Source organism: Anneissia japonica, unplaced genomic scaffold (genome assembly GCF_011630105.1).
Source record: "Anneissia japonica isolate Jap-2015-1 unplaced genomic scaffold, ASM1163010v1 scaffold287726_len2788222_cov184, whole genome shotgun sequence".
NCBI classification, from domain to species: domain Eukaryota; kingdom Metazoa; phylum Echinodermata; class Crinoidea; order Comatulida; family Comatulidae; genus Anneissia; species Anneissia japonica.
The window spans coordinates 1,213,257-1,224,876 of NW_022705125.1; the positions used below are offsets into that span (position 1 = coordinate 1,213,257).

At 32.2% G+C, this 11,620-nt stretch overlaps 2 protein-coding genes across 2 annotated transcripts; both read right to left on the reverse strand.

The window, feature by feature from the left end:
* Positions 1 to 1,992: 1,992 nt before the first annotated feature.
* On the reverse strand, positions 1,993 to 3,327 carry LOC117105324. Its single transcript, XM_033246445.1, has one exon. It carries the CDS (start codon positions 3,325 to 3,327, stop codon positions 1,993 to 1,995), a length of 1,335 nt encoding a protein of 444 aa, XP_033102336.1.
* Positions 3,328 to 8,583: 5,256 nt separating this feature from the next.
* On the reverse strand, positions 8,584 to 10,749 carry LOC117105325 (tripartite motif-containing protein 2-like). The gene has a single exon (XM_033246446.1). The coding sequence runs from the start codon at positions 10,747 to 10,749 to the stop codon at positions 8,584 to 8,586; it is 2,166 nt and encodes a 721-aa protein (XP_033102337.1).
* Between the last annotated feature and the right edge of the window lie 871 nt (positions 10,750 to 11,620).

The following is an 11,620-nucleotide window of genomic DNA, read 5'->3' on the forward strand; positions in this document are numbered from 1 at the left end:
GTATATATATGTATATGTATATATATATATATATATATATATATATGTTAAATTTTTACTTAATTTTAATTTCATCTTATATTACAGTACAGTATATTATATTGGTTTTTGATTTTGTAATGCTAATAATTTTTTTAGAAGATGAGATTGTGTATTGTAATATTGCATTATATTATATTATGTTGTTTTATGTATGTTAAAAGCAATAAAAAAAAAATGGGGGTGCTGCTGCGTTTTCTGTGGCTTCATCTACCTCTTATCAACTCTTGCTGTAGTTACTTCGCAACCTTGTTTAAAATTTAAACAATCACCGTTTCTTAAAATGCCTCTTCAGATAAATCCAACTGATGAATTTATCAGCAACTAAATTACCTAGTACAAGTTAATTATATAAAGTTATATATCTTATACCATGTAAAAGAACAATAAGAAGGTAACTTACATATCACCAACACGATGGTTGTCAAACAAAAAGATGATGTAAAAGGTGTATACCGTAACTAGTACAAAAGTTACAAACAAGAAAAAAGTTTTCCAAAGTAAATCCAAATATAAATTCAAGGTAAATTCAAAAGATTACAATAAATCAAAGAAAGGTGCCAACGTGAAGATGTGTCGTCAGTGGAAACAAAATCCTCTCTGCTGGACTTTGACCACACCTAGTTTAAATAGATGGCTCAAAATTATAGAGAGCGCTTCAAAATAATTTCAATTCTTTACAAATGTAATCATGACAATATTTAGGCAATGTCACGCACGTGTTTTTATTTTTGACAGGGTTTAAAGTGTACTCACGACGATTCAACATCGAAAAAACATAAACGATACTGCTGCCTCTTCACAATTCCATATACAGAAACAAAAATATACAATTATATAAGCTGAGCATGCAAGGAGCGTTACTTCGAAATTATTATTTAGTAGGATCTGATATATAAAATACTGGCTTAGATTATTAAATTTTGGACAGAGATAGAATTACATACCAATGTTATTTATTTCAATTAAGAAATGTAGAAAGAGACGAACAGTGTTGAATAATGTGTAATGTTACAAATGTATATATGCTTAATTGAAATAATTAATAAATTGAACTTCATTACTAATATCCTGCTGTGTAACAAAACATAACAAAAACCATGGTTTTGACTATGTTTGGTTACAGTCGGATATTAGCCATTAAGTTCAATTTATGAATTATTTAGAAATACTTTTATAGGACACGCAACAAAGAAGTTCATTGAAGACACTAGATCTTATTCAAACTTACTTTACTTTATAAAGTTTAAACAAAGAATTCATATAGAAAATTATTTACTTCAAATGAAATATGTTAACAAAGACAACTATTAACCATGATTGAGCTTAGTGAAGCCTTGATATTGAGAGTGAAAAGGGTAGATGATATGGGATTGACTTTATTATGTAAATTATGTTTCTTTTTAAAAAGTAGAAGATGAGTACCACTTTCTGTTATTTTTTTTTCTTTTTATAGTAATCTAAGAGAAAATTATTACTTGCCTATTTTCACAACAATAAAGCTCAATTTATTAAATTACTTTTATAGGTCGACACGCAACAACAAAAATTCATTGAAGACACTAGATCTTATTCAAGGTTACTTTACTTTATAAAGTGTAAACAAAGAATTCATATAGAAAATTATTTACTTCAAATGAAATATTTTAAACAAAGACAACTATTAATCAAATTTCGTTTAGTGAATACTTGATATTGAGATTTGAAAGGGTAGATGATATGAATTATTATGTAAATTATGTTTCTGTTAATTTTTTCTTTTTATAGTAATCTAGGAGAAAAGATATTACCTGCCTATTTTCACAATAATCCAACAGAACATAATTTTATGAGTTTTACTTTAATTTAAAAAAATTGTCAATATATATGTATGTATGATATATGTATCTTTGTTCTGATATAGAAATATTGTTTTACATTTTACATTTGAACAAAGAAAAGTAGTATTCTTAATTAGTAAATAAAAATTTTAACTGATGTATCATCATGGTTTGCCAGAGCAACTTTCTTTGGATGATAAGATATTATTGTTAATCCCCATGGAAAAAGTATTCCATCTTCTTCTTTATCAATGCGTTTCATAAACTTTCCATTAGAATTAAATAGTTGCAATTTGTTTTTGCTTGATATTATGATGTTTCCATCACCATCTACAACCACTCCTCCAGGTTTCATTATTTTACCACAATCATCTCCTGGCCAAACAAGCACTTTGCTGAATTGTTCTTTCTCAAATAATTCTAGTCTACTATGAATATGATTTAAAAAAAGTAATTTTCCATCTTTCGTAAAAGTGACATCATTGTAACCATTATGAAAAACATTAATTTTGTTGAACAAATCAGATTTAACTGTCGCCTTGCTATAAAAACTAAACTTGAAGGCACCGTTATTGAAAAAACTTGTAGCATAAACTTGTGTAAGTAGTCCCTCATTTACTTTGACCCCAGATGGCGCCTCCAAACTTCCTTTTCCAATTTTCCTCTTTACTTGGCCGTCCATCGTACATATTTTGATACATTTTTCATTACCATCATCACTGAATGCTAACTTGTCATTATTCATTTTGTGCATTCTTTTTACGCGTACGCCTTCTTGTAACGTTATTTTACCAATGTATTCGCCAGTTATCTTGCACTTAAAAATTTCATTTTTGCAATATGCAACTAATAAGCAATCATCTTGATCACACCATACAACATCTGTGACCTTTTTACCTATTTTTATCGTGTTCACTAAACCTTCTTTTTCTACATTCAATACTGGAGAATGCTTGACTGATACACAATCAATATTCTCACTCATATTGCCAGTACCATGGTTTTTAAATTCAGTACTTTGATATTTATGGTGATGAAATGAGGATCGCACATCTTCTATTCGGTACAGTATGTGATTTGTATGAGCTCGAAATTTCGCATGGTAGCCATAGCAAGTAGAACATATATACTGTCTGCATTCCTGGCAATAATGTGTTGCCTTTTTGCCAATTTCACAACAATCATATTCACATATTTGTCTTTCTCCCATCTGTTGTATTAAGTAGTTGAAAAAGGTATTTTGAGGAAGTTTCTCAAGTCCACCATCCGGAATTGGATATGTTTCTAAACAAATTGGGCATATCAGCTCGCCCTTCGTCTTGACCCAGTCATACAAACATGACGTACAAAAGCTATGAAGACAGTTTAATGCTTTAGGTTGCTGGAACCTTTTGAGGCAAATGGAACATTCCAATACCTTTTCTCCACCAAGATCTTCCAGGAATTTTCTTATCTTGTTTTCAGCCATGTTGGGGGTTATCCTTTAAATAACAAATATAAAATTGTAATGATTTTCTTTACTGTAATTCAAAATGTGTATATGTGACCAGGCAATATTAGTTTTTTCATACAGTTATGATCTTACAGTAGTTCCACTACACAGTGGCAATGTAGTTGCCTCAGTTTTACATACACACCCACGCCCGAGAACAATTAGGTACAAAATTGTAAGCCCTCTACCTATGCTTTAGCCTTTGTGGATCAAACAAAATAGAAGGTCTGATAAACAATGGAAGGGATTAACGTGAAACATAAGTTCATTTGCAATGCAATATGTATAATTATGCGCTTTACATTCTAGTATAGAAATAGAAAGAAATGAAACAATCGGGTAAACTGGCAAACCGTTTACCTCTGCTATAGCATTCTTTGATCATCTATATAGGTGATCAAACAGTTAATAAACGGGATGCAGTTTATTTTCCTGTCACCACGCACTTAAATATCGTTACCATGGCAGTCCTTTCCCTAATGAAAAATAATGCAAACTAGAAAAATATATATAGTATGTATTTCACAACTTTAGTTAGAAATTATGGAACAGTATTATAGTACTTACTGCCTGTGATACCTGGAACTAGAAAAAGGCAGAAGTTAGTATTATATGTTCAATAAACGTAATGCAAGCTGAATAGTTACGAACCGTTTAAAAAAATACAAAATGGGAATTTCCAGTCTTTCGTCAGGCGACTTGGAATATGACCAAAATTCCTACAGGATATAAACTGGGTAAGGACGGATTCGAATAAATTATTGAAATTACAAAAGCGTGTTGCCGCATCATAGTATTAGCCCGTTTTGATTCGGGCCCTTTAAGAAATTCAATATTCTAAAAATTTACAATCTTCAAATTCAAATTTCATCATTTATGTTTAAATATTTTAATCATTTGCAATGCTTCCAGATATCTCTAATTTACCTATATATAATTTAAGGAATCCTTCTAAAATCAATGTACTATTTGCAAGATTAACTACAAACAATTTTTTTATTACGGTATCAGGGCCAAAATTATGGAATGAGTTGGATAAAAAAGGTGTTAATTTTAACAATACAATTTCTTTTAGAAATCGTATGAAAAAATGTACCTTTTAAATTATAATGTCTAGCTTTGTATAATAATCTCTCTTCCATGTTTTGCATATGGCGCTAAAATATTCTTTTTTTTTCAATTCTTTCTAATTAATTTAATTTTATGCTATTTTTATTTTTATATTGTTTTCTGGGTCATGTTGGGACAAGTTTGCTTTACTTCCAGACATAATGCAAACCAGTAACACTTTCTTTTTTTCTCAAATAATTATTTAATATTAAATTTCAGTCTCAAGTTTTATATCAACAATGTATATATATATATATGTTCATACTTTCTTGTTTTTAAATTATACTTTGTTTTTTTTTCTTATTTGTTATTGATGAAATAAATGTATACTGAATATAAATCTGAATCTAATAAAGAGTACTTTTGTCTGATCATTCACGGAAAAAAGGGTATTATTTTGGCAGAAAATTAAAAATTTTGGCGAGAGTGGATTTGTGAAGATTGTCACTGAGCTTACTTCACATAAATGTGTTTATGGTTGTTGAATGTCGATGAGCATTGCAATGATATCTTCTATATAAATTCACCACCATTTATAAAATCATATTTAAATAGTGTTACACAAGCAGAAACACACAAAAAACAAACTCAATTCTAACCGAAACAATTACCATTATTTTTTTCAAACACTGGCTGCAACTGCAAAGTTGTTTATATCACATAACAAGATCTAATAGGCCTACAATCAAAATTAAAAAACAAAATTTATGATCCTTCAAAAAATTGTTTTCGAAAATACCAATTATTAGGCACTGCACTATAAACTCCCCTGTTTGACGTAAGAAACAGGTAAAAATAATTTAAAAATCGTTAGACAATATATAATATAAGATCAAATTAGGCATTTACTGTATTATTCACTTAAACATTAAAGCAAATTAGGCCTATATATTTTATTTTTATTTTGTTTTAAACTTATTTACAAGATATATTGTCAGACGAATGTTAAAACCTGTTTTAACAACCATGGTCCTGCACAATAGAATACAATAAAAAAAATGTTTAAAAAAAACTCCGTCCACATAACAATACAATTCAAATTATACACAATATCATTTCAAATACCCACATATAGAAGATACTTAATAATGCACATAATATTATTAGTCAGTACGATATTTTTGACTACTCCCCTACATGTACATATTTAGGAATACACGGGGGAGGGGGTGGGAAGTACAGCCCAACATCGACTATTTCATACCTAGCTATGTGAAGCGTATAAAACTGTACACATGAGCAGAATCAAGATTCAATGTACCCTTTTATCTAATTAATATTCATGAGATATAGTAAAACAAATACGGTACAACTTGATTATTTCATTGTTGGATGATGGGGACTACCTCAGGACGCGTATTTCTCTGTGTTGAAACATTGTATAAACGCACGCAAAAAAAAAAACAAAAAAAAAACTGTAATGCTTAAAATTTTATTATAGTTAATTAAAATCTAATGCCTTTTATTTGGTACAAAACAATAGAATCATGAAAAATTGTATACAGTGGAATGTAATCATGGTGTATTACATAATCACAATCTGACTTCTTCAACTATGAATAGAGGATTTTGTGTAGGGGACGATTTTCTATTGAGTTTTTACTACTTATTACAATTCACAGTCTACAAAGTAACTATTTACAACATACATTTGGTTTGGTGGAGTAAAAAAAACTCGCATTAAGACTAGATTCGGCCAGACTCACGGTTTAGATGAAATGTACAAAGTACAATATTTATGTAACAAAAACATAGTTACTTTATACAAAATATTTAATATTATTTTTTTAAATTATTATTTTGAAGAAAATGGTGCCGTCTTCAGTCAGTTGGCTACAGTGTGCCGCCACTGCTAATGAATTTTCGGCATTCTACTTTATCTTACCATTCTCATTAATAATCGAACTATATCAGTTTCTGGATTTGGTGGGTCCTAAGGCCCTGTTATTCAACCCCCGGCCCGCGGGCAAAATGTGGCCCGCGAAACATTACTAAAAAAAATCATTTTCCGGCCTTTAAAAAAAAAAAATTTTCTGTTTAGAAAAACAACACATGGGTACCCCTACTCTAGCAATGTTTACAAGAGTGTGGATTTTTCTGAATGTAGCTCACTGTATCTAGTGGTGTAGGGTACTGGCATGGGGAGGGGTAGACTAATGAGGCAATGGATTAAGTGGGGCACTGATACGATCCGAAAACTTTTTATGGTTTTTGAGTCTGAAAGTGTACTTTCCCTGAATGTAGAGGTATCTACGTTACAAATGTGCTCACCTCAACCCCAAGCACTGGTGAGCGGTTATTTTGTGGTAGGAAAATTTCTAGTGGCAGGATAGGAGAACCTGGAGTGCAGTTTTTTTTTTCTTCAAAATTATAAAAGAAAGAAAAGAGAAGAAAGGAAATTAAAATTCAAATTTAAGTCTGAGAGTGCCAGTGCCATTTCCAACCATCAGAGATGCCATAATCATAATTTTCTTGCCTCAGCCCAACCATGGTGGGGATGAGGTTGTATTTCTTCTCTCTGTAAAAGTTGTTCCCTGGCCCCTTCTATTTCGAATTCACCGCTATAAAAGAAAATGGAAGTACACAATTTATGTCGACCCACCGCTGGTCTCAACAAATTAGAACTGGCCCTCAGCTTAAAAAGGTTGAATCAGGCCCGTAGACCTATCACATTCAATTTGAATCGTGTGACTCAAACTATGTAAGAGAAATTGAACGTTTTCTTAAGTCACGGTTTGTAGAGCATTGTCGTCCAAGCACAGTTTCGTTCGTCTATAGTTTCGAAACACATTAATACGGCAAATCCGGACCTGGCATTGTCCTGGATAAGACGGAGATCTTAAAAGTATGAAATAACATCAACAAAGAGCAGAAGAAGGGGACGGACCTAACCAAGCATACTGAGGGAACCGCTCTGATGTCCTAATAAAATCAGATGAGTCATCGAGAACAAGACCACAGCAATGGTTGAAAGTTTGCAAGGTAAGCTCGTAAAATAATATCCACTGTTCAAAGTTTAAAATATTATATTAAAAAGGTTAATATTGGTCATCCACACTGCATGACTCTACTACTTGATTTCCTCTTCCTACATAGTTTACTTTGTGTTCTCTGTTAACAGTGACAGCGTCAAAAGTTCTCAGACCAGAGGTTAGACCGAAAGGGGGTTCAAGGTACCCGACAAAAGATCCAAGTTACCCGACTCAAGTGCGGCCCTGACGGGGGTCCAAATTCTCCTCAGCGTTAACCTGTCCGTGTTAGGAGAGTGATTTTAAAAATAGGCACCTCTGAGTTACTGTTAAATAATACTTCCATAAAGCACTGTTTTCTGACAAAATTATTAGCTTCTTCCCCGACAGAGAGTCCAGGGTTCCATAAGTGTGTATTGTCCCCCTCTCCCAGGAGCCCATTGACGGTGCCATTGTCTGTAAATACTTATACCTGATTCAGACTAGCTTCGCATTGCGATCGGTTGTAGCAATTGCAAAACCCAGTCGCAAAGTAAGATCGTGTCTGAAAGCTTACCAATAGTAATCGATTTCGCAATTGTTGCCTGTTGTGATTGGGTGCTACAATCTTTATTACTCCCGATTACCACGGCATCCGATCGCAACGGATTCCACAGGCACTGATTGGCTGAGGTCAACCAAAACAGGACGACCTATAGTTGCTAGTGATGTAAAGTATCAAAGTAAAAAATGCTGTCTGAATGTTGTCGAAGTTTGCGAATGGTTGCGAACAAAGTGGATTACAACTGCTTACCACTGATTACATCGCAACCGGTCGCAATGCAAAGTCTAGTCTGAATGGGGTATGGAGTCACTAACTGGTATCACCAGTCTGTAATAATAACTCTTCATTATAGAAGCAACCTGTCCCACTTACTTCATAGTTCTTCAAAAAAAATTACCATATTCAATGCATAGATTTTCTTTGTGGCTACTGTTTTAATTGATCATGATTTACTTTTATAGCTAAACACTGATAAGTAGCACATAAAAAATGTTTAATTGTTTGTGGACAAGTTAATATTACTTCTTAATAGACATTTTTCTTTGTTTTCATATAGAAATAATGTTTTATAGTTTACATTTTTCACAAAGAAACGTAATATTTTTCAATTTAGTAATTGAAGATTTTAATTGAAGTATCATCATGATTTGTCAGAGCAACTCTCCTTGGATGATGAGAAATAATTGTTAGTCCCCATGGAAAATTTATTCCATCTTCATATCTGTCAATTCGTTTGATAAAACTGCCATCACTATTAAATAGCTGCAATTTGTTTTTACTTGATATTATGATGTTTCCATCATCATCTACAACCACTCCTCCAGGCTCCATTATTTTACCACTATCATCTCCTGGCCAAACAAGCACTTTCCTGAATTGATCTTTATCATATAGTTCTAGTTTATTATGAATATAATTTAATAAAAGCAACTTTCCGTCCTCTGCAAAAGTGACATCATTGTAACCACCTTGCTTAACACTAGTTCTGTTGATCACATTACTATCAATATCAAATCTAAATGCACCGTTATTGTAAAAACCTGTAGCATAAACTTCTGTTAATGGCTCATTCACTTTAACCCCAGATGGTGCATTCAAACATCCCTTTCCAATTGTCTTCTTTACCTGGCCGTCCATCGTACATATTTTGATACATTTGTCATTACCATCATCACTGAATGCTAAGTTGCCATTCATCATTTTGTACATTCTGTTGACACGTACGCCTTCTTGTAACGTTATTTTACCAATGTATTCTCCAGTTTGCTTGTACTTGTAGATGTCATTTTTCCAATATGCAGCTAATAAGCAGTTTTCTTGATTACACCACACAATATCTGTAACCTTTTTACCTACCTTGATCGTGTTCACTAAACCTTCTTTTTCTACATGTATCATTACTGGAGAATTCTTGACTGGTACACAATTAATACTAATATCTAGTTTGTATACACCAATATTTGTACACGCTCCTTTAACAATATAATTACCATCATCATCTTCTTGAACTGTCGTCATGTTGGTTTCTCCTGTAGATTCGACGGTCAATTTTGCATTTAGTTGACTTGCATGTATTTCACATGTTTCCATTTTGGCTAGTTTGACAGTAATTGTTTGGTACTGTGTCACACAAATATGTTTACTACAATTTACTTTTAAATAATCTGCTATTTTCTTTTCACTCACATTGCCAATCCCATGTTTTTTTAATTCGGTAATTTGATGTTTATTTTGAAAGAAGTGAATTTCTTGATTATTTTCTGTAGCTCCTTTGTTTATTTTACTTGGCAGTTCTTTGATTCTATCTTTCAATCCTGTAATAATTGCTTCACTTGATTGTAAAGCTATCGCTTCATCACTCTTTAAAAGCTGACATAGAAAATTTAATTTTCTCTTTACATCAGATACTGTTAATCTCAGCTCATGAACTTGGGCATCAATTTTATTCTTTCTCTTTTCATGTTCCCTTACTACTTTTATTTTTAATTCTTGTTCCTTATCCTTAATTATCTGGTACATTTCTTTTACATGATTGTCAATATCTCTCAAACTAGTATCTTTATTTTGGTCTAATTTTGTAGCATTGAGGAGCATTTTTGTTATCCCACTTTCTACTGTGGTTGTGAAATAATTGCAAGCTTCCTCGATTTCATTAGCAGTCTGTTTAAATTCATTGAAAGCTTCTGAAATATTAATAGCTTTATGACTTCCATCCGCTGCGTTATGGTCAGTAATAGCACAATGCATACATATTACGGTTTTACAATATTTGCAGTAAAACTTCAAAGGCTCATTGTGAAGTGAACACTGCTGGCGGTGTAATGAAGAAAACTCTAGGGGCGTCATGGATCGCAAATCTTCTATTTGGTGAAGTATGTGATTTTTAAGAGCTCGAAATTTCTTATGGTGGTCATAGCAAGTGGAACATATGTATTGTCTGCATTCCTGGCAATAATATGTAGCTTTTTTGCCAATTTCACAATTACATTCACATTTGTCTCTTTCCTCCATCTCTTCTATAGTTTGTAATAAGTTGTTGACAAAGGTACTTGGAGGAAGTTTCTCAAGCCCACCATCCGGAATTGGATATGATTTTGAGCAAGTTGGGCATATCAGCTCGCCATTTTTCTTGACCCAATCACACAAACATGACATACAAAAGCTATGAAGACAGCTTAATGATTTCGGCTGCTGGAGCCGTTTGAGGCAAATGGAACATTCCAATACCTTTTCCTCAAGATCTTCCAGGAATTTGCTTATCTTGTTTTCAGCCATGTTGATGTTAATATCCTTTAAATAAAAAATATACAATTGTACTGATTTTCGGTAATGTAATAAAAATGTGTACATATATTTTTCATTTTATGAAACCACGTTAAATTAGTTTTATTTTTAATACAGTTATGATCTTAGAGTGTAGTTCCACTGCACTGTGACAGGAAAAGATGCATTAGTTTTCTGCTTTAGCATTCTTGAATAATTTATATAGGTGATCAAACAAAATAAACGGGATATGTAAATATTTTGTTTGGCTGACATATCGGACATAAAAGATGATTACCATGACAGAACAAGACGTCGGAAGCGATCCGGCTGGTCCGGTTTTGGCCAGACCAATAATTTACAATATCGTTTGTAAGCCAAATTGTACGTTGTCTGACGCAATCAAACATAACTTGCACATTCAGCTTATTGAAAGCATGAAACAAATTTGAAATGATTTTATTTTTTACTGTAGTTAAGTATCAATAGCTTAAGCCTATTTATCATGATTTGATTCACCACGTAAATAATATTCGGGCCCCGAAATCTAGACTCAGAAACAAGGATGGCGTGAGGCGGGGAATAAAGAAAATACAACATCATACAATGAGTCATCACCTACATACACAAATAAATGTATATAAATTTATGAGGGGCACTTTAGGACGAACTTTGTACATGCACTCTACAATATGGCTAATGCAGTCTAAACTATTACAAAGTATAGTAAAAATAACATAACAGTATTTAACAGTGTATTATAGTAAAATAAATGTATTAGGTATAACCTAACACCTAATAATATATATGTATATATATGTTTGTGCTTTGCATATATATATATATATATATATATATATATATATATATTATTATTATTATT